The following is a 23,739-nucleotide window of genomic DNA, read 5'->3' as shown; positions in this document are numbered from 1 at the left end:
TTCAGGGCTTTCTAAGTTTGCAACAAAACCATGCATTGGGCCCAGAAACGTATCAGCAGTCAGTATTGTTTGTGCAGGGCTGTGTTACACGGGTTCAAGCAGAAGCAGCAGGTGCAACTCTGGAGGCTGCACTCTGGACTAGCTGCGGCTTCCACACCATCACTCCAGGCTTGTGAAACTATGCAATGTAGGTAACATTAAATGGACTTGTGGAATTGGACACAATGACCAAAGAGTGCGAGTGTCTTCAAAGTAAGAGGAGCTACCTTGTTTTCTCCTGGCAGTGGCTCAATTCCAGTGATTTTCCTCCCAACTCGATTCCGCCCTCTAGTTGACCGCACATGGATCTGTGTATGATACTTTAAGTGCTAAAGAGAAATAAAACAAGAAGAAATTCACTGGAATATACACACGGGTTCACCGAGCTCTGCTCTGCATCCTGAAGTGGCCAAACTGGATTGGAACCCGGAAGCAGCTCAAGGGAAAACAGTTAGTGTTGGCAGTGGGTACTTGAGACACTATTAGTTCCGTAAAATGGGGCTTCTTTCTGAATGTTTTGAACCACAGCAACAATCCTACTTACTGGTTGTCTCCCTTGAATGAACCAGGTGGCATCAATTGTGGTAGCAGGGCTTACCTCTGTGTCGTAGAAGATACACCGGCCATCATAGGTGCCAATAACAGCGTATTTGCCATTCTGGCAAAAGTTGGCTGCTGTGATCAGCTTGGTCTGCCCATCCACTTCATTCCAGAGGGCCACTTTTTTGTCAGGAATGTTCCAAAGTCGCAGCTTTCCATCCAGCGAGCCACTTAAGAAGTATCTGTCATCCTAAAAGAGGATAGATGCCACAAGAAATGTGTTATTGGTGGCAACTTCTTTGAGGCCTTCTAATATGTTGTCTTCACCCCACTGGAAATGGACACACAGGTGCAGGGCCAACTTTGCTCTATTAGAATCTCACCATTCCTGACATTCAGGTAAACTTTGGTGTCTGCATGAGTGCAAATTCATGGGCTTGTTGTACATCACACATTCTCAAACATGCAAACTGAGGTTGGTAGGTCCCACAGGCACCATCTTAAGATAAGTACAATGTGTATCTTGATAACTCTTTCATGTACCCTTACTCATAGAAGCACAGAATTGTAGAGTTGGAAGGAACGCCAAGGGTCATCCAGTCCAACCCCCTGCAGTTCAGGAATGACAGATAAATGATCTCTGACAGATGCCCATCCAACCTCTGCTTACAAACCTCCAATGAAGGAGAGCCCACCGCCTTGTGAGGTAGTCCGTTCCACTGTTGAATACATCTTACCATCAGAAAGTTCCTCCTGATGTTCCAGCAGGAATCTCCTTCCTTGGCATTTGAATCCATTGGTTTGGGTCCTGCCCTCTGGAGCAGCAGAAAACAAGCTTGCTCCATCTTCCATGAGACAGCCCTTCAGATAACTGAAGATGGCTATCTTGTCACCTCTCTGCGTTCTCTTCTCCAGGCTAAACAAAGAGCAGGAAGCATGGAGAAGAGGATAGCTTCCAGGTTGTCCATTCAAAGTGCAGTAAGAGAGGGAAGGAGAACACCGTTCCAATGAAGAAAGGGCGAGCTAGGAGTGACAAGAGGCAGACCGAGGAGGATGCCTCTTGCCAGAAACTGCAGCACAGCGCAGGGCCTAAATACTGCAGTATTTCCTGCACATCTGCAGCTCACCCAAGAAGTCCGGACAAGGGTGGTCCAGAAGCCCCAGCTGGTGCTGCAGTTGGTGTGTAGGTTCGCCCTTGAGGAGGAAAGTGGAGCTGAAGGGGGAGTGGGATGCTCCAGGAGCACCCTGCAGCTGGTAAGTTGGGGGGGGTCACTAAGAGGAGGAGGAATGCAGAGAAGCAGCAACAGCGGCTGCAACCAGAGCAAGTTATGGGTCAAGAGGAGCGGCAGAAGAAATGGGAAGCAGAGGCGTCAGTGCTCGGGTCCAGGTAGCACAGAAGGAGCAACAATGCTGGCAGACCTCAAGGCAAAAGGTGGCCAACCAGAGGTGGCAGGGGGGACAAACCCTGGTTGAAGCTCTGAGGCCGCCTTGGTGTGGGGTGACTGGGCGCCACATGGTTCCAGTGGGTTTTAGATTTCCATGGAGCCTGGGGAAAAGAGGGGAGCAGGAGGGGATACCTGATGACCCCCAGCCTCTGATCTGTTTCTTTCTTCTTTCATTTCCTCGGACACTTGCACATGGGAGAGGTTGAGCTGGCAATCAGGAGGTGCTGCTTTACAGGAAAGAGGAGGTGGTGGAGACGACGGGGGAGATGCTGGAGGTTTTGTGCAAGCCCTGCAAGCCCACAGAGGAGGCAGAGGAGGCAACAGCAGCACCAGTGTCCACCATGGACTTTGGGGGGTGGGGTGGAGATGGGCCTGGTTTTAGTGCATGGTTTTAGTGGACTGACCTGCAGGGACACAGCATGATAGGCTCCACAGGGGTGGGTGGGGAGAGGGAGGGCCCATCCTTGAGACAGTTATGGTAAGGCTGTGGAGAGGGGGTAGGATTGTGCAGAGCAGGTGGCATGGAGAGAGAGGGTGGGGTGTGCAGGGATGTCCGTGTTTATCCTGGTGGCACAGTGTGATTTGGAATGTATTTTTGAAGTGTGTTTTATTGTCTATGGTGCTAGTTTTAGTGCTTAATAAAGCCTATTGCAAACACCTTATCATCCTGGCCCCCTCTCCTCTCCACAACTTCCAGCTTGACACACAAACTCAATCCTCTATTCATATTTAAAATTCAAAACTGGGTTAGAAACGAGGCCATCTCCCTTACCCGTGGATGGAAGGCTATAGCAGTGACGAAGTCAATGTGCTGGAAACAGCAGAGGCACTCTCGCCTGGATATGTGCCAGAGCCTGACTGTCTTATCCATAGAAGAAGAGAGTAGAAAGTAATTCTGGGGGGGATCAAAATGGCATGCATTATTTCTGAGGCGTATAAAATATAAAGAGAGTGCAGAGCCCTGATGCAATCTACTGTTAAGTTTCATCTATTCGGCATGGAAGAGATCTCTCTCATTGCTTGCAGTTCAGCAAAAAGGGATTGGGGAAAAGAGTAAGCCTTCATGCGTGCTAATGATGCGAGTTCACTTCAACTAGTAAGTGCAGCAGCGGCAAACAAACTCTGGTTACAGGACCAGAGAGGTTCCTCCAGGAGATCAGGAATGGTGGAAAGAGTTTGTCTGCCTTTCCTGATCTTTCATCATGGCCGACAGCTGCGGAGTGGGTGTGTTACTGGCCCGTGGAGAGAACAGCAATGTACCCCTATCTGGGCAGATAAACTATATGATGATAATGATGATGATGATTTATTTCTTGTACCCCACCCATTTGAGTGGGTTGCCCTAACCACTCTGGGCATCTTCCAACGAAATATAAAGGAACACAACAAAAATCAAACATTAAAAGCTTGCAGAAACAGGGCTGCCTTCAGATGCCTATGAAAAATTAAGAAAAAAACAAGGACATGAAAAACTGATTTCACTGTTTCTCACGATGTGGATGGGAAATTGTTATCACTACAATAAGCCTGCAACTTATGTTCTGTGGATCGCAACTGAAGCCAAAATAGCATATCATCAAAAGCCAATGCCAATGTCATTTTCCCCAGAACCCCTCCATTTTGCTACGTGCGTAAGTTGTGGGCTTACAGTACAATAAAGTGATGGGCTGGTATTTCTTCTCCTTAAAGCTACTTCCCCCAACCTGGAGCCCTCCAGGCATTCTGAACTACAACCCCCATCAGCTTTGATTATTGGCCACACTGGTTGAGGGGCTAAGGGAGCTGCAGGCCAAAGCATCTGGAGAGCACCAGGTTGGGGAAGGCCGATGTAAGGTCTGCTTCTCTGGCTGCACCCTCCTGTCCCATAAAGTTAGGTGCCTTATCCGCTGTACTGTCCCATTGTGGAATGATCCCGGGTGGGCCACAGCTCAGTGGCAGAACACGTGATTTGAATTAAGAAGGTGCCAGGTTCCAGCATTTCCAGGTAGCCCTGGAAACGGCTCCTCTTTGAAACCCCGGAAAAACCTAAACACAACTTGAAAACAAGCAATATATTGCTGCTCCTATTTATGAGAAGTCCAATATGTCTTACTTTAGACCAGGACAAGTCCAGGAGATCTGCTGTGTGACCTTTGTATTTGCAGAATGGCCGCTGGCGAAATGGTGTGTTTTTATCATCAGGGTCCTCATCGGCCCCACTGCAAACCTAGCAAACAGATATACAAGAACTGTGAGACGCAGGAGGAACAGAGAGACCCAGGTGCATTGAGAATCCGCAATTAGGGATCCTGTCAATAGCAGGAGTTACATTCCCACTGAAAGGAAAGGTGTTCTGGAGCTCCATTAGCACACTACAGCTCCTGTTCCTGAATTGGGGAAGTGAATGCCAGCATGTTTTTAAAACCTCTATCCCTGCAAACAGTGAGGACTAGGAACTTGCTTTAAATAAAAGGCAGGTGGAGTGATGATTTTGGACTAGTCACTGTCCTCTGCCGCAACATGAAAAATGCTTGGGAACACTCTGACAACTCTGGAGACACGTTGCCCAGATGTAGATATGTACTTATCAAGAAAGCAAGCCCAGTGACTCTGCATGCAGAGTGGAGCTCTCTCTACACTCTTGCTGCAAGCTTTTGCATCCCTGCTTTTCCTCCTTGCCTGCTGTATCTCTTCAGTGAGATAATGTGCACTATCAGCCTCACCTTTAAATAAGCTTGTGGAAGGTAATTGTTAGGTTAGGAAACTCAGACAGCAAGTGGAGCACTTAATTACCTCCAGCATTCAAATCCAAAGTCATGCTAAGAAAGCAGCGTTAATTACGCAGATGTCAGGAGAAAGATGTGATGTCCTTAATAACCTACTATCAAGTTAGCTCTGGGTATTCTACAACCCCTCCCTCCCATGTTGAATGGTTTCTACCTCTGGTGATTTGTGCCTGAATGAGATTTGAACCAGGAGACCTGTGCCCCTTACAGTCAAGGCCTCCAAAAAGCAAACCACAGGGTGATGGGGTGGAAGGGGAAGGGTCCGTAAGTCATGGGAAACTACTGGATTATTGTGTCAGACCCCCCGAGGACATATTTCAGTATACTTGTCTTATAGAAGATAACATGGACCACAGCTCATATTGCCAATCTTCTTTATTACTTTAGAACTTCCAAAATAGAAACTTGCCCTGAACATAAGAGTGATCATGCATTCTAGAGAATAAGTGTATTCTCTTTTGAGATGATGAGCTGTTTAACATGACTGTTTGCATTATTTGTGTGTGGCAGGAAAATGTTTTTCCCGTTGTTTTTCTTGGTTCTTCCCCTTAAATAAAAATATCAATTATTTAATGGTAGAAAAACAAACAAAAAAACCAAGGTCCAACTTACCCCCATATCGTTATCTGACTTTGAAGAATTCAAACTCTCTTGAGATGGGGAGGGAGACACGCGACCTGAAACACAACGGGGGGGGGGGGGAATTACAGCTTCCTTTCAAACAAGCAATTGTTTACTTGGCTTTCTACCTTCAAAGGAAGGAGCAGGCTGTACCTTCTGTGTTGTACTTCATCCGCATGTTATTGAAGTAGTCGAAAGCATTCTTCAGCACCCAGATCCTCACCACATTGTCCTGACCCGCTGACGCAAGCAAACGGCCACAGTGTGAGAACTTCATTGTCCAAACGGCGCCCTGTTGAGAAAAGCAACACCTGTCAGGCTAGGAACACTGGCACTTCTACCATCAGGTCCATGCTTCAAACCAGAGACTGGTCACATACAAACAGTGTTAAAATGCCCATTATTTAATTGTTAACCTGCCTTTCTTCCAAAAGCTCCACTGTGATGCATATGGGTTCTCCGCCCCGCCCCCCCAACAGCCCTATGAAGTATGCTGGGCTGAGTGTGCATCTGTGTGACCAGCTAACATCATCTAACAAGCTGCATGGCTCAGTGAGGATATCTACCAGGGCTTTCTCAATCCTGGCCTGACACATGAAGAGGTGCAGAGATTAGCAAACAACACAGACCCCACTCCCACAGGTGTACAAACAGGACATTAGGGATTAAAATAAGTGAGAGGAGTGTCTCTTGTGAATGAATTTTAGTGGCTGCTTAAAAAAACACAACACAGTTCAATTTTTTATTTTTATATAACTTATAATAAGATGCTTTGAATGGTATAGTGGTACCTCAGGTTAAGAACAGTTTCAGGTTACAGACTCCACTAACCCAGAAATAGTACCTTGGGTTAAGAACTTTGCTTCAGGATGAGAACAGAAATTGTGAGGTGGCGGAGGGAAGCCCCATTAGCTAAAGTGGTACCTCAGGTTAAGAACAGTTTCAGGTTAAGAAAGGACCTCCAGAACGAATTAAGTTCTTAACCTGAGGTACCACTGTATTTCGAAAAGTGGAATATTAATAATAAGCCTGCCCTGACTATGACAATCTTATTTGTTTATCTAAAATATTTATATATCACCCTTCCTCAAATTCCAAGGTGGTTTGCAAAAATATTAGCAACAGATATATTTATAATATAATATAATATAATATATATATATATAATAACAATTAGTTTAGTCAGGCACAGCCGACCTAACTCTACTGCCCACCTCAAAAGAGCCACACTCTCCATCCTTGTTGTGCTACCCTGCCCTGCAAGCCCCCCACTCCACTAGTGGACTTAACCTTCCCACATCAGAGGAATTGCTGCAGGCAACAGCAGCTGTTATATGGTTCGGATTATTTTTAAAGAAGTCTTTGGTGCACCTAAACCACTTCATACTACATGTTCTCCTAATGAGTTCCTGGGTCATGTGTCCTGCGGTATCTTCCCTGCCTTTCAATTCATTTTAAAAATCACTTTTTAGGGTACCACAGGAATCTAATTTACCTTTGTCAAAATGAATGTGAAAGTCAAAATAACCCTTGCCTAAGCTAACTGCAGCCCATTATAACCCAGCAATTTCTTAATGTTGCATTGAAGGAAGTTTTAAGTTAGCACAACAGGCTTCCTCAACCTCAGCCCTCCAGTTGTTTTGAGACTACAATTCCCATCAACCCTGACCACTGGTCCTGCTAGCTAGAGATCATGGGAGTTGCAGGCCAAAAATGTACGAAGGGCTGAGGTTGAGGAAGCCTGAGTTAGCAGTTTTTGGTACCTGTAACACAGTGCTCTTGAGGTGGTATTCCCCCCCCCTTTGGCCCACCTTCCCCAGCCATCCACTAGTACAAAAATGCCCATTACAAGAGCAAGGGCCTGCTAGACTTCCTCAAGAGTAAATTTTGTCCTAGGTGTTCATTCTGCTCCATGTTGGTCTTATCTTGATACAGGAGTTAACACTCTTCTACTGCAAGATTGTAGTACTTATTGCTTACCGTATTTTTCGCCCTATAGAATGCACTTTTTCCCCTCCAAAAATGAAGGGGAAATGTGTGTGTGTCCTATGGGGCGAATGCAGGCTTTCACTGATGCCTGGAGAGCGAGAGGAGTCGGTGCGCACCAACCCCTCTCGCTCTCCAGGCTTCAGGAAGCTATCTGCAAGCCTCGTGCGCCTGGCGGGAGGTTCCGCCGGGCATGCAAGGCTTGGGGCGGCAGCCTGCACAAGGCTTGCAGGCAGCAGCTGTTCTGGGGGCTGGGGAAGCTCGGGCTTCCCCCGCACCAGCCCCGCGCCTGGGGGGGGGGAATATATATTTTTTCTTTATTCCCCCCCCCCCAAAAAAATCTAGGTGCGTCCTATGGGGCGGTGTGTCCTATGGGGCAAAAAATATGGTATTTATCACGTTCTTCGGGGGGAGGGGTGGCTACTATATTCCCGGTATTTTGCCTAGGCATATTCCAACCTGTTTCTTTCCTTCTGGTACGAGTCATTCACTGTTTCTCTGCCATTTTCTCTTCCAGAGATTCCTGAAAGCCTAATGAGGAATTTAATGGCTTCTGTGGGATCCCAATGGCAGATTGATACCGCCAGGTGGGAGCGGAATGGTTTGAGAGTGGAAGCAAAAACCGCAACCTACCATATGCTCTCCACTGAGATCCTGGACAACTTTAATTTGCTCAAAATCAAACGGCCCCTTGAAGCCATGCGCCGCCTTGAATTTCACTGGCCTGGTATACGGCATGCCTTCATCATCGCTTGAGGATGGGTCATCTTGATCAGTGTGGAATACTAGGAAGAAAACGAGTGCCTGGAATCAAAGCCTATTACCTTCTGCAAAACTCCAACTGGCTCAAAGCAAAGGCCCGGATGGCTTTACGGCAAAATATTATAAGATATTAAATGAACAATTAGTGAACCCATTGAAAGATGTCATGAATGAAATACTGAGCACAGGCGAAATCCCAGAAACATGGAAACAGGCCTATATAACAGTAATTCCAAAACAAGACGCAGATTTGCTGCAAATTAAAAACTATAGGCCTCTTTCCTTGTTAAATAATGATTACAAATTATTTGCAAATATCCTAGCTAACAGGTTAAAAAAAAATATTAAATGAATATATACATCAAGATCCAGGAAGACAAATGAAGGAGAATATAAGGAATATTTTGAATATAATAGAATATTTGGAGGCTAAAAATGAAAAGAAAATGAAAAGAAAGTGGCAATGATGTTTATAGACGCTGAAAAAGCCTTTGATAATGTTTCTTGGAAGTTCATTATAAAGTTGTTAGAACAAATCAGAAGTGGTCCCAAGTTTTTAAAAGCAATAGCAGCAATCTACTCAGAACAAAAAGCTAAACTAATTATAAATCAGGTGATAACGGATGATTGTAAGATCCAAAAAGGAACAAGACAAGGATGCCCATTATCACCATTATTGTTTATTCTGGTCTTGGAAGTACTTGCCAAAAACATAAGAGCAAATAAAGAGATTACAGGTGTAAAAATTGGGGAAAGCGAATTCAAGTTAAAAGTGTATGCAGATGACATAGTGATAACAGTGGAAGAACCTAAAACTTCACTCCCTAAAGTAATAGAAAAAATTCAGAATGTTGGGAAAGTGGCAGGATTTAAGCTAAATAGGAATAAAACTACTGTAAATTATTAGTTAAAAACATGAAGGAAGAAGAAAGAACCGAATTAGAACAAAACATTGAGACTGAAGTCCATAAAAAGGTTAAATATTTAGGGATTTGGTTAACATCAAGAAATATAAACCTATTTAAAAATAACTATGAAAAAATTTGGCTTGAGGTAAAAAGAAATTTAGAAATATGGAGCAGAATGAACCTCTCAATGTTAGGAAAAATATCAGCAATTAAAATGAATGTGTTGCCAAAAATGCTATTTCTTTTTCAATCAATACCAGTCATCCTGAAAGATGAATGCTTTAAAAAATGGCAGAAAGAGATTTTAAGATTTATTGGGGGGGGGCAAGATAGAGGCGGGTTTGCCCTCCCAGACCTTAAATTGTATTACGAATCTGCTTGTTTGGTATGGATCAGGGACTGGATGAGATTAGACAAGCAAGAGGCATTAGAACTAGAAGGACATGACAACAGATTTGGTTGGCATGCATACTTATAGTACGGGAAAGGGAAGATTCATAGAAGCTTTTACAACCATATAATCAGGAAATCATTAATGAGAGTATGGGAGAGATATAAAGACTTATTGGAACAAAAGACTCCGTGGTGGCTTTCACCACATGAAGCATTACTGCTCAAACCACTTGGAAAGAAAGGAAAATGGCTCACATATGCTGATTTATTAAAGGAACATGATGGAAAATTGAAATTAAGAGATTATGATGAAATCAAAGACCACTTTCACAGTTGGTTGCATTATCGGCAACTACATGAAACATATAAAGAAGACTGTAAGAAAGGATTTAGTTATACTAAATCTAGGTTTCAAACGGAAATGATTGAAGGGAAAGTGAAAGGCCGCATATAGCATATGATTAGAATGGGAGACGAAAGATGAAGAGGTAAAATCAGTTATGATTAAATGGGCACAAGATGTAGGTCACAACATTATGATGGAGGATTGGGTTAAATGATGAAAAACTGACTTAAAATTTACAGATTGTTCCCTATTGAAGGAGAATTACATGAAGATGATGTATAGATGGAACACAACACCAGTGCAGTTAGGGAAAATGTACAAAACTAGTTCAAATAGGTGTTGGAAGTGTAAGGAAAAGGAGGGAACATTTTATCATATGTGGTGGGATTGTAAAGTAATTAAAAAATTTTGGGAAATGATATACAATGAATTGAAGAAAATGTTCCATTTAACATTTGTTTAAAAACCCGAGGCATTTTTGTTGGGGATTGTTGAAAAACATCTCCATGTATGCGACAACGGCCGTGAGAGTTCTGGTAGCACAAGAATAGAAGACTGAAGAAACTCCGACTAAAGAATTATGGCAAGGAAAATTGATGGATTATGCAGAACTGGCAAAATTGACTCATAAGCTATGGGACAAGGATAACTGTGACTTTAAGGATGAATGGGAACCTTTCACAAAGTATTTGAAGACGCAACAAAGCGAACTGGACTCTTTGGCAGGTTTTGAATAAACATTCACAATTTTTTTACTGATAATAATAAGCTAAACAGTTGGAGGATCTATACAACTCTGTAACATACAGAAAATAGCATTATTGGAGAAACCAAAGACTGGAACTGAGGGAAGTCGGGGGGTGGGGGGATGGGTTTTATGGGGGAGAAATGGGGGGGGATAAAGATATGTTTTTGGAAAATATGTTTTGTTATAATTTTGAATAATTTTTTTTAAAAATAAAGCAAATGAGGCAACAGCAGTGGATATAGACAGAGAGACAGATAGATAGTGCGTTTGGAACATAGGAAACTCCACTATGTGGAATCAGGTCATTATTGGTTTATCTAGCTTAGTCTTGTCTACACTTCCTGGCAGCAGCTCTCCCAAGTCTTAAGACAGGAGTCTCTCCCAGCCCCACCTGGAGATCCTTGAACCCTGTGCATGTGTTGTATGTATTTAAGTGTAGAACTATGTCAAATGAACGTAGAAATTTACATATGGACAAACAAAGCTGACTTATGCCAAGTCAGGCCAGTGGTCCTTCTTGCCTAGTACTGTCTGCATTGACCAGCAGCAGCTCTCTGGGGCTTCAGGCAGGAGTCCTTTTCCCAGCTCCACTAACTGAGATTGCAGATATTCAGACAGCTGCCCCATGCAGAGTCAGGTGACTGACTCATTTAGCTCAGGGCTGTCTCCTCTGATGGGCTGGCCTCCTTCCCATCAGCTGAAACTTGATCCTTAAAAAAACCAAAAACAAAACTGGAGATGCCACTGGGAACTGAACCTGGAGCCTTCTGCATGTGAAGCAGGTGTTCCATCTCTGAGCAACAGCACCTGCCCCGCATTTAGTGTCTGCTTTATATTGCAGCGGAGGGGAGGGACTGATGCTGGGAACCAGCAACCTGGGCCACAGTCACACCAAACATTTAAAGCAGCATGATACCACTTTAAACAATCATTACTTCCCCCAGAGAATCCTGGGAAGAATGGTTTGTTAAGGATGCTGTAAGACCTCTATTCCCTCTCCCAGAGCCACAATTCTCACAAGTTCCCTGGGAAGAGGAATAGATTGTTAGGCTACTCTGAGAATCAGAGCTCTGTGAAAGGAATGGGGGGTCTCCTAAAAGGTCCCACTGTGCTTAACGAACTACAGCTCCCAGGATTCTTTGGAGGAATCCATGACTGTTTTAAGTGATATCAAACTGCTTTAAATGTATGATGTGAACCTAGTCTTGGTCAGAAAGTGAAAGGCAAGATCTGAATCACAAACCCCAATCACAATAAGGGTAATGAATGAAATGCCCCCCTTCTTTCTGGGTATATTGCCCATTTGATGCTTCCCAACCCCCAAAGATCCATCTTTCTCCAACCTTCATCTCGAACACTCTTGACTTTGTTGACGGCCCGCTCTCCATATTCTTCAGCCAGGTGCCTTGCCCTCTTGACTGATTTGCCCAAGAACTTCTTCAGCTGAGTCCTGGGGGCAGAGGGAGAGAGAGAAAATAAAGTTGCCATGAGCAAACATTTCAGATAGCAAATCCATTTAGGAGATGGCACACACGATTTGTAATAGGGCCACGATTTGAAATACAAACATCCATTTGCTTTTTTGCTACTTTTAGTTTAATATTTAGACCCTGCTGCTCCATAAAAACAAATAAAAATAAAGTAGGAAAATGCAATGGGACTGTATAATAAAAACAAAAATTTTAAAACCCACCCAACCCCATAAGAAGTTAGTTGTGGCCTTACGTCTTCTGCTTCAAGCGTCCTCCATCCGTGTCACTTTGCTGTGGCTGCATTTTGTCTTCATCGTCTGACTGTGCCCCATCGTTACTGTGGAAAAGCAAAATGGCTTTAAACCTTACGTGCCAAGTATCCACATTTCTCAATGGAATCAAACCCAAAAATGAAGTAGCTGCAGCTTTATCCTATGTGCTAAGCTACTTAGAATAAAATAAAAGGTTTGTTAATCCCCAATGATGCTTCCAAGCAGTTTATGTATAAAAACCAGTGACGTGATCCTTAAGATTCAAAGAGCAATAATTGAAACACACCATTAAACAACCCCATTAAGAGTGGCTGGGGAAACCCAGCCAGATGGGTGGGGTATACATAACTTATTATTATTATTATTATTATTATTATTATTACACATCAATTAAAGTGGAAGACAGGTGGCGACAGCAAAGGAATGTGTGAGTAAAGAGGTGTCTTCACAAGCTAGAAGAATACCAAAACAAATGGGGCCTCCTCCTTGCGACTCCCCATTTAAAATGCTTTCCGCTGGTGCCCATCTGCTAGGCCTCTCCAGAAACTGCTAGACGTTTACATCATTCCTGCTACCAATGATGCTTGCTGGGGATGATGCGAGTTGAGAGTCCCTGAATATCTGAAGGGCACCAGCTTCCCCACCCCACCCCACCTATAGACCACCAAATTTGGCACCTTCTGTAATGATAAAGAACTGTGGGAGAGCTGTGAGGAGAGGGAGAGACTTTCTGCTGTCCATCAGGCAATGGACCACACTCCAACCCTAGGAGCCCAGACCATGACTTTGATGAGCAACTGGGAAGATAGGAGTTTGGGGATATTTTTAAAAAAACAATTTAAAAAGTTGTATGTCTTTGTTTCTCATTTTGACCCTTTTACATGGTTATGCATGTTATGTGGTATTTTATGCATTGTGACTTGCCATTATTTTTATCAATTATAGTTTAAAAATTCTTTACTTGTTAACTTCAATTATTATTTGCTGATATTTCATTGTACTGTTTACTATTACATTCTAATGGATTATTTAATATTGCTTTATTTGATATAAGCTGTTTATTTGAAAGCTATTGTGACATTTATGTATTGGATCGGATTGTTACTTCCTGTGTGACCTTTGCTGTCTATTTTGCTGCTTCTTCAGCTTGTAAACCGCCTTGGGTCTAGTAATATAGATAGGCAGTATATACAAATTAAAAGTGAAATAAAAGAAGAAGAAAGTGAAATGACAAAAGGAGGGAGGGGTTTCATGGCTAAGGGACCATCCCTGAACTAGGACTGATTCCTGGCAGCTACCCCCTACCCTCTCAGAAAGTGGGGCAAGCCAGTTTTGATCCTCCAGTGCCAACGTTACGTATTTTTCGCTCTATTAGACGCACCAGACCATAAGATGCGCCTAGTTTTTAGGTGAGGAAAACAAGAAATAAGAAAGCAACACAAAGCATCCTGAGCTAAGAGGGAGCGCGTCTCCATCTTCGCTCAGGAGGCTTTGCAGGGCTATCCCTGAAGCCAGGAGAGCAAGCGGGATCGGTGTGCACCGATCCCTCTTGCCCTCCTGATTTCAGCGAAAGCAAGCCTAGTGGCTTCTCCCCACCTCCCGCAAGAGCCGTGCGCTCTTTAAAGGGAAATCAGCTCTTGGGGGCTTTTCTGGGAGGTGGGGGAAGGGACAGAGCTGTGCACCTCCCGCAAAGGCCAGGGATAGCCACACGTAGCCTCCGTAGGGCAGCAGGATGAAGGCTCCCTGCTGCCCTGCAGAGGCTTTGCGTGGCTAAGCCAGAAGCTAGAACAGCCAGCTGGATCGCAGCGCAGCGATCCTGCTGGCTGTCCTGGCTTCTTGCTTGGCCATGCGCAGCCTCTCCCGAGCAAGGGGAGCCTTCATTCCCTGCCCGGGAGGGGCTGCGTGCAGTTAAGGCTCCCCCAAGAGCCGCGCTCCCTTTAAAGAGGGCGTGGAGTGTGTGGCAGCCCTTCTCCGTCTTCGGGGAAAAGCCTCCACACGGCTCTTTAAAGGGAACGCTGAGCAGAGCCTCCCGCCTGCATTCGCTCCATAAGACACACACACATTTCCCCTTACTTTTTAGGAAGGGAAAAGTGTGTCTTATAGAGCAAAAAAGACAGTAACTAGGCAGGATCACATGGGAGCTGGTAGTTCTTCAGAAACAAAGGGGTTCCAGACCACTTAATGCATTAAGGTACATTTAGTAGTCCACTGTGTGAATTGGGCCTGGAAAGAAACCAGTGAAGCTCTTGAGAAGGACTAATAAAATACAAGACCTATCAGTTAGATCAAAAGTAATAGAGGAATCAAACAAGAAAATTCAAAAAGAAATGAAGGAACATAAAAGGGAGACAGAAAAAATGAAGGAGGAAATAAGAGATTTGAACAAATCACAAGAACAGATTGAGGATAGCTTAGCTATGACAGAAATGCGTCAGAAACAACTCAATTTAAAATTCAGAGGAGTAGAAGAAGAAATCAATGAGAATATAAAAGAAAAAATGATAAGAGAATTAGCAAAATGGTTGGAAATAAAAGAGGAAGAAGTAGCCTTTACTGTAGAAAGCGCATTTAGAATAAGGGTGAAATCCCAGCAGCTCAAACTAAAAAAATCTCCGGGTGATTGTTTGATAATACATTTATATTTGTGTGTGACAGTTAATCATTTTGAAGCTGAGTTCTGGACCAGCTAAAGTTTCTGGACTGTTTTTCCCCCAAAGGCAAATCCAACAGAAATCATGAGAGAGAACCTCTGGGGCCCTGCAGATGTTGCTGGACTACAACTCCTATCATCCTTGACTGCTAGTGATACTGGCTCCAACAACACTTGTGCCCATACGTAGAAGAGACATTGATAAAGAAATGCAGGCAGGCAGAACAGGCACCACCATCCAGGTGCTGCCCTTAATTCCTACCTGACATATTCCTTGGTCCGCCTCATGATGTGCAGCGTCAGGGGGTTGATGCCCGTGGGCAGCTTCTCCTCAGCCAAACTCAGGGGTATCTCCTCTCCTGTGTCAAGATTCTTGATCATGACGCTAGCCAGGATTTCCTGCAAAGGAAGACAGGACAGAAGGAAGGGTCAATGGACAAGGCTCGTGCACGTGATGAGAGGAACCACAGAAGGTAGCAGCAAAAACAGTTGACTGAACCCAGTGCTGGCAATGTACTCATCAAGACAAATAAGACAACTACAAAAAAAACCTGGGGTTGATTGCTATATATGGTCTGCTATCAATGCACCCAAGCAGCACTTGAAATCCAGACACCTGGGCATTAGGATTGTCCTCCAGCTTTGGCCTTGAGCACCCACCATCCCTGACCACTGGCCCTGCTGGCTGGGGCCAAAGGCTGCCCTGGACAGACCTTTGGTGTGACCTTGTGAGGAAAAATGCTGTGCATAAGGCAGTCTGTGTACGTGCTTTGGAAAAAGGCGTCTGTGCTTCAGGGCCTGCTTAGCAGCAGCTCCTTGTTGATGGGCTCTGAAAAGGGAGAGAGCGCCAAAAGGGCAACAGTCGCTTTTAATACTTATAGGTGGGGCCTGGATCAGGCGGGTTCACTCCGATTGGTCTGTGAAACAGCAGGCCCCTCATTGGCTACAGGTTCTTGTCAGTGGAGAAGGAGCAGTTAACTGTCCGTTGCGAAAAATAACTGTCCGCTGGGAAAGACAGTTGGTGAGGGAGGCTGAGGGGAAAATGGAGAGCTTGAGGTTCAGATAACGAGATGTCTCTTCCCCAGTGCAAAACAGGGAGGCTCGGGAGAAGAGAGCAGATGGCTGGGTTAGGCTAAGGGACTGGCCTATACAGAAGTCTCCCAAGAAGGTGGCCACACAAGGGTGGTTTTGCATTGTTGTTGTTGTTGTTTTTGGTTTTTTAAGAAAAAGAAAATTAGTTAAAATGTACAAGCAGCCAGAAAAGTTTTGGGACCAGAGACCAATTGCCCCCAGTAACTGGAATGAATCTGGCTGAAGTGGAGGGCTTAGGGAACGTGGCCTGAGGTAAAATCCCTTTACGAGGTTGGCGTCAGCAGCAGACTCTGGAGTTATTAGAAATTGCTGTTAAGCACGTTGGACCCCAATGTAACACACATGAACACCCCTTCAATGAAGGATCTTAGTTGAAAGCTGGATACCAGCACTGGAGAAGGAACAACCTCATGCCTATGCCTATCATTTTATCATCATCAATTAAATGTGTGTGCTGCCCTTCATCCAAAGGTCTTGAGGCAGTTCACAGCATAAAAAAACACAAAACAGGCACACAGAATACTTATACCAAGCTACCAGGATGTTTTGGTAGCATTCTGATGGTGCTGCATGCGCCTGAAGGCTTCTTCCACATCACTTCCTCCCCTCTCTGCCATCCCTCCTCAGGCGGAGTAAGAAGAATCAAGATTCAGCTCCCCACATGCCCCACTGACAGTCTAGGCCTGTAGACCTGGAGGGAAGACCCAGTGAAGACTGAGACAGCAGAGGGATGTGGAGAGCGGAATGGGAGGGAAGAGATCCTGGAAGAATTTTATATTTCCGTATAAAGGGCTCCTTCCACTATGTCAGAGACTGGCAGGGACTGAGGAGCTGGTGGGGGGGGGGGCTATGGGGCCAGAGGCTGAGCCAGGGAAAGTAGGCGCTGATTTATGTGCCTCCCACAAGGCAGCGGAAGAGCCTGAGGAGGAAGAGCTCGGGCTGGATGTGCCAGGAGCAGAGGGGGCCCAGAAGAATCCCCTCTGCTCCCTCCTCCACTGTTCCCCAGGACCAGGCTTGAAGAAACAGGCACAGAGGCAATCACTCTGTGGCAGAAGTCGCAGATTGCCTGCATGTGCAATGTCAGACAAAGGTACTTAAGTTTGAGTGGAGGCAAGGTCACGCTGTTGCTCCAACTGTGCATGGAGCACAAGCCTGGGGAGGGGGTGCTAGCTACTCAGTCACCAGAAGTGAGTACGTGCTCTGCTCCTTAGGAGCCAACATTAAGTATGTGCTTTGCCAATAGAAAATAGAGGAAAATCCTTCCTCTCTTCTCCCAGGTGCTCTGTAGCTCTGTATTTTCCCTCCTAGGGTGTCTTGAGTACTCCCTGTCCAAGATGGGAGTCCAAAACATCTGGAGACACCAGGCAACACCAAACTAGTTGCCGCAATGGACTTGGTAGACAGCATCTTCTCATGGCTTTTTGGCCTCTTGGATCTGTGCATGTATGTATTTATTTTAACACACAGTTCCTGAAAGTCGTTTAAATAGGCAGACAGTAACAGTTTTGACACCAGACCCCCTCCTGGATACCTCATCTGTGAGCTCCCTGCCGGAATTAGACCTGGGTCTCTGAGGCCCAATCACTTCACTCGAGATCGTTTGTCCATCCGCCGACTTTCCATTTTCCTGCAATTACACAAGGGCATTTGCTTACATGCAAAAAACGAAAGAACACATACTGTTTCATGAGCATTTCAGGGCAGGAAAATGGGTCAAAGCACATCCCAGACTATAACAGGCTTTCCGCAGAGCAACATCGTAAGCAAGATCAGTAAAACATGTAGCCTGCTTTTAAGAACTGCAGCCTATCTATATGCAGATGCTGTTATTCTAAACTCACACACTAGGGAGGATGCACCACTGAACACAATGAAATTTACTTCTGAGTAAACACACAATGCATTGTAAGCTGGCAGATCTTTTTCTAAACTTTACCACTAGTTGCTAGTGACACGTGTGCATGCGCGCGCACACACAAATGAGCCTGGCAAATGGACTGCTGCAGAGGGCAGGAAGCAGGTGCACTTCCTTCCCACATATACAAATGTGGGTGGGGAGAACTGGTCACCTCTTTAGTTCCTAACTGCAATCATTCATTAGAAGTAAAGGTCCCCAAGCCATAAGGTAGGATTTGCAAGTGAGCTTCAACTCTAGACTCGGCACAGCCTGCAAAGAACAAACCCTGGTGGTGCTAATGGTAGCTCCCTGGTATCTGTTACCCAATGTTGCTCAACCTTAGGTCCCCAGATGTTGTTGAGTTCCCATCATCCCTGACCACTGGCTAAACTGGCTGGGGATAAAGGCTGAAGAACACTGTTCTACAGAGAATATTTGACTCAGTTTGCACGTAACGCTAAGCTAAAAAATGGCTAAGTGTGAATGAGCCAGCATGCAAATACTCTCTGCAAAATCGGCAGTTGCTTCACTTCTCTGCTGGTCCTGCTGCTGCCATAGTGCTGCCTAGAGCTAAGCCATGATTTGTCTTCCTGTTACATCTGAACCCGAGGCTCATGGTTTGCTTCAGTCCAGTCAAGCCACCAGCCACAGGTTGTTCTTGGCTCATAACTCACAGCTTGTCCAGCAGAAACAAACCATGAGCCTAGGTTTGCACATGGCACTGGCAACCCTGGGCTTAGCATTCGCAGACACAGGACAAGAGGAGGAGCAAAGTGTGATTCTTGCTGTGAATACCCACAGACTCCCTCTCTCCTGCCATTATGTGAACTGGTGTCACATCTGTACCATTCATTTAAAGCATTGGTCTTCAACTGGTGGGCCAGGACCAATTCACAGGTTGTGGCCTGATCCAAGGTGGGTCATTCAAATCATTCAAATGTATGGAAAAGATTAAGAAATCGGTCCCCAAATGCATGTTTGGGTTAAAAGTGGGTCCTGGGTCTAAAAATGTTGAAGACATTGGAGAATCCGGAGAACTGTGGTTTGCTAATAGTGCTGGGAATTGTAGGTTTATAAGGGGAAAACTAGAGTTCCCAGGATTCTTTGGAGAAGCTCTGTGGTTTAAATGTATGGTGAGGGTGAGAACTAGTTTGAAAGATCAGCAGCTGGCTGAAAAGCTCACAAAAAAACCATTTTGTGTCTTACATAGATGGATATTTAAGGACCCATTCAGAAACAGCACCCAGCACCACATCCAAATGCAGATGGGGAATCATGCCTCGGAATGCTCCCTCATACCATGCTCAGTGAAAAGTAGATTATTAGACAGGGAAAAAATCAAGCCTAGACCCCTCCCCCCACAACACGCTGGGTTTTTGCATACTGGAATTTTTTAGTTTGCAGGGAGCATTCCCAGAAACAACCCAGCACCCACATTCAGAAATGCCACAGTCCCCCAAACAGATACACTCCACCATCCTCTTCTGGAGCATGTGGATCAATCATGCATCCATGCTTTGGGGTCCTTTTCCCTCCCACGTTGCCCTGGGCATCAATCATTACTTCCAGTGGGAAATTGGACATTTCAAGTGCCATTTTACCTGTGCAGTGACGATTTTGTCCCCGCTTGTTGCGCTGGCCAGATCCAAGGAAGGCTGAGAATCTTTGGCTATGGACTCCATCAACACATTGGGAGGTAAGAGGCCACCAGATGAAAAAGTCTCCCTGGGAACTACAGCAAGACATTAAAGAGGTGAGGAGTTTCTACCAATTAAATCAGATTTACTCCTCCATCATGTGACTCCAGTTCTCACCCATCCCGAAAGCCAGGATGGCAAATACTCAGAGTTGGAGAGAGCTGGAATCCAGCAATGTCTAGGGAACCAAGTAGCCCACCCTTAGTCTGGTACAAGGATGCAACAAAACTAAAACTTACCTTCCAGACCAGGTGTTTTGTGTGTCTCAATTTCCAAGTCGCTCTTCTTCTTCCTTGGCGGCGGGGCAGGCCGAGCAGGGGGTGGGGGCCTTGGGGGAGGGAGGCCTGCTGGCGGGGGAGGCCGAGCAGGGCCAGACTTCTTTGTGCTGGCCACAATGTCTGGCTCTATGTTGAGCTGCCGTGGTGGTTTCACAGGAGGCATCTCATCAGACACGGATGAATCTCTGGCAGGAAGAAAATCCACAGGTGCCTCCAAGACATCCGCCGGCCTTGAGTCAGCTGCCTCCTCACTTTTCAATTCCTTGTCGCCTTCTCCTGCTTGCCACAATGGGATCTCGCTTGCGGTTTCCACTGATCGAGCATCACCTTCCCCCTGCCGATGCTCCAATGCCCCCTCATGGGTCTGCAAAGCCTGCCTGGGCTCCATTCCATTTGCCACAGCCTGGGGGCCCTGGCAGGGGGGCTCTTCTTCGTGGCCTTGTAGCAACCCTGCTTCCGCAAACAAGAGTTCGGGAATGTGCTGGAGAACATCAGCTCCAGAAATCCAAGTGTTCGCATGTGACGGGGAATCGGACAGCTCCTTTTCTGACGAGCCCAATGGATCATAGTCAAGTTGATGTACCTTCTGGCTTTCTTCAATTATATTGTCAATTATCTAAACAAACAAAAGTGTCACATGCAGGAGCTGGCTGGCAGTTGCCGCTGTAACCTATAGAGACTGTGGCCTGGTTGTGGCAGTGGCATGTCTTGCAATGCTGCGAAAGGAACTGAGCTAGCTAAGCCACCGCACTGAATGCACTCACTCCTGTGTGTCCACAGCAGGGGTGTTTTTCTGGGCAACAGAATCATATAATTGTGCCCCTGCTCTCAATCCCTGTGAATATATAGACAGTGAGATCATCCCTTGTGTGGGCAAACAGATTCCCCACTCAGCCTACTGACAGAACCATATTCTAAACCCACCCAGGGTCCAGAATGCCCACCCTGTTTTCAGAGGGGAACACAGCTGGGATGTTGTGTCTATGCCCTCCATATGTTGTTGGACTACAACTCCCATCATCCCTGTCCGCTGGCTGCATTAGGTGGGGCTGATGGGAGATGGAGTCTAGCACCTGGAATGCCACAGGCTCCCTATCCCTGATTCACAGCATCCTTATTTTAATTGGGGGAGGGGATCCCGGAATCCCAAGTATCAAAATTTTGGGAGACACTGGTCTTTGCAGAGAATAATGATTCAAAACAACTTAAAAAAAAAAGAAGGAAGGAAGAACTTGGCATACACAAGCCAGTTGCGGAGGCAGGATCATTGTCTTTCAAGCTTCAAGCGACAATATGCAATCCAAATGACAATAAATAACATTTATCTACAACATCTATTAGACAAATCACAGTGAACTGGTGACTTTACTTTTAATCTTTTATTAAAAATCTGCACATATTGAACACATAACAGTTAACTGCTTAATGATTTCATCTTTACTACCAAATTAAGACACCCCAAACTAAGAATTTAGTTTTTACAAACTCTGCAGCCTTGGAATACTTGCTGCCTCTAACTTTTCCCATGAATTCACACAGCTGAAAACTGTGAGGATTAATAGGCTCCCAAAATTAAATTAAATGGCCTTTCAGAGCACTGCTCAAAAGATTTGTTACGTGACTCTTTAAAAACCTGTACTTCAGGATTCCCATCAACAACCTAACACACCTCTTTAGGGTCCTCCTGCTTGACTTCCAAAGCTCCTGCTTCACATTCTGCTTTCTGTTGACCACTGGTCAGCTCCTGAAAAATAATGCGTAAGAAAGAACTTGTTATAAAAGGGGTCAAATCCCAAATAATCAAGAAGGCAGCAAGAAACTGCACATCATGGTGATGCAGAAACAAGACTGGCCACAGAATATACAGGGCAAAGGGATGCTTCGTATTAGCTCAGGATACATTCACATGAGCAAACAATGATTATTTTATGCAAGCTAAGAGCAGCACTGCGGGAGCAGAGGAGGAGTTTGTGTGTTATGTTTGTAATTATGCATTTTTTACATAACACCCTGAGCATGGCTTGAAATATGGAAAGGCAGCATCCAATTAAAATTATGTGTGTATGTATGTACCATACTTTTCCGTCTATAAGATGCCCCCTTGTATAAGGACCCCCCCAATTTTGGGGGACTAAATTTTAAGAAAATGAAGGGAGATGGCCAAAGGTTGTTGAGCCTCTCCCCCCACACAGCTGCCGGCAGGAAGCACTCCCTGGATCGTTTCCCATGCGCAGCGGGTGAATTTGTGCTCCCTCCAGCCATCCGGTTTGCAGGAACGCAACCTCCCCCGATGCCGCCGCACACGGGAAACGATCCAGGGAGTGCTTCCCATGCGCAGCGGCATCAGGTGAATTTGCATTCCAAAGAGCTGGCTGGCGGCATGCAGCTTCTCCCCACCACGCAGCTGCGGGCAGGAAACACCCCCCAGATTGCCCCCTGCGGCATTGGGGGAAGCCACACTCCTGCCAATCAAATGGCTGGCACCGCACCACTCCCCCCCCCCCGCCACCTTCTGTGTATTGGATGACCCCAGTTTTTTGACATGATTTTTGAGTCAAAAAACCTCGTCCAATACACGGAAAAACATGGTATGTATGTATGTAATCTGCCAGCCTTTTCCCATGTGCGACTGGCCACTGAGTCTACAAGCAGGACATGAAAGCAACAACTCTGTCATAGCTTGTTCCCAGAGGCCGACATTCCCAGGTAGAATACTTCTGCCAATGGAGGCTCTAGTTAACAATCAAGTGTGGATATACCTGTTTCGTGAATTTGTCTAACCTTGTTTTTAAAAGCCCTATTTTCCCTGTGCAAATACTGATGAAAGAGTTGTATTGCATCCACTTTCCATTTCAAAAAACAGGTGGCTGTAACAGCCTTGTGGAGACAGTAGTCAGCATCCTCAGCAGCCAGGCGCTATCCCCGCAAGACCCACCAGCCCTGCCATGGGGCCCACCAATATGCCCAGTCCCTTGGCTACAGGGGTTTCTGTTGCAAGTAGCCGTTAAGCTGCCCACTATTTTTATGTTCCCACAATGCCTTAGACTGCCAAACAGTGTCGTTCCAGAGCTGGGTAGAAAGATTGGAGCAGCTGGCAGTTTCACAGGACCATATGCTGCCATAGCCAAGGAAGCAAGCAGCGAGGCAAGCTAAGGGGTGGAACACACCACGGGGCACTTTGCAAATGGGCGCCCTATAATCCGAAGGCAGTCCCACGGCAAACAGAGCACGAATAAACCCTGATAAGGGCATAATTAACCTGGTCACTCTTCACAGAGGACCAATGACATGGCCTCTATCTTTAGGGGAGCTGCTCTGCTGCTCTATGTAGCTACCTATGTCCTTGTGTCCTTTCAGGGCCAGTTTAAAATGCCTTTTGTTTTTCCAGCTCGGCCATTTTATGGTACTTCAAGGCTCCTGTCTTTTACTATCCAGGTTTCAAGGGGTAGGGAGGTCGTCTGCAACACTCTGGCATCAATGGAAGTGATTTCAGGAAGTACTTTATGCTTCAATATTTATTTTACAAGCAGCACCTGAGGGGTGAGCGTAAAACACCCTAGTATGCAGCAAGATGTACCTTCCATTGCTGGCCCTGCACAGCAGCAGCATAAGGCTAGTTTGGGACAACACTGTCCTTATTTCCCAGAAAATTGCACAGCATCACCTTCAGCCCATCTAACCAGAGACACTTTAGGATTTTCTCTCTTCTCTCCTTTTCTCTTCTCCCCCTCCCCACTCCAAATGTGTACTAACTCCTGGCCTACTGTGAGAGCCAGTGTGGTGTAGTGGTTAGAAGTGGTAGACTTGTAATCTGGTGAACTGGATTCG

The 23,739-nt window shown here is 45.5% G+C and overlaps 1 protein-coding gene across 1 annotated transcript in view; it reads right to left on the bottom strand.

Annotated features, from left to right (window-relative positions):
• WDR44 (WD repeat domain 44) overlaps positions 1 to 23,739 on the bottom strand; it is a 45,530-nt gene that overhangs the window by 5,904 nt on the left and 15,887 nt on the right. Inside the window, exons 3-16 of the mRNA XM_081896915.1 lie at positions 21,581 to 21,655; positions 19,873 to 20,527; positions 19,538 to 19,668; positions 17,571 to 17,666; positions 15,210 to 15,346; positions 12,279 to 12,362; positions 11,897 to 12,003; positions 8,030 to 8,181; positions 5,564 to 5,702; positions 5,402 to 5,466; positions 4,117 to 4,230; positions 2,797 to 2,919; positions 638 to 829; positions 267 to 368 (exon numbers count right to left, since the gene is read on the bottom strand). Of these exons, the coding sequence (XP_081753041.1) occupies positions 267 to 368; positions 638 to 829; positions 2,797 to 2,919; positions 4,117 to 4,230; positions 5,402 to 5,466; positions 5,564 to 5,702; positions 8,030 to 8,181; positions 11,897 to 12,003; positions 12,279 to 12,362; positions 15,210 to 15,346; positions 17,571 to 17,666; positions 19,538 to 19,668; positions 19,873 to 20,527; positions 21,581 to 21,655 (2,172 nt within the window). The remainder of the gene's footprint in view (positions 1 to 266; positions 369 to 637; positions 830 to 2,796; positions 2,920 to 4,116; positions 4,231 to 5,401; positions 5,467 to 5,563; positions 5,703 to 8,029; positions 8,182 to 11,896; positions 12,004 to 12,278; positions 12,363 to 15,209; positions 15,347 to 17,570; positions 17,667 to 19,537; positions 19,669 to 19,872; positions 20,528 to 21,580; positions 21,656 to 23,739) is intronic.

This window comes from Podarcis melisellensis (genome assembly GCF_964234715.1).
Source record: "Podarcis melisellensis genome assembly, chromosome: Z".
Classification (NCBI taxonomy): domain Eukaryota; kingdom Metazoa; phylum Chordata; class Lepidosauria; order Squamata; family Lacertidae; genus Podarcis; species Podarcis melisellensis.
The sequence above is the reverse complement of the archived record's forward strand: the minus strand, read 5'-3'. Positions and strand labels throughout refer to the sequence as shown.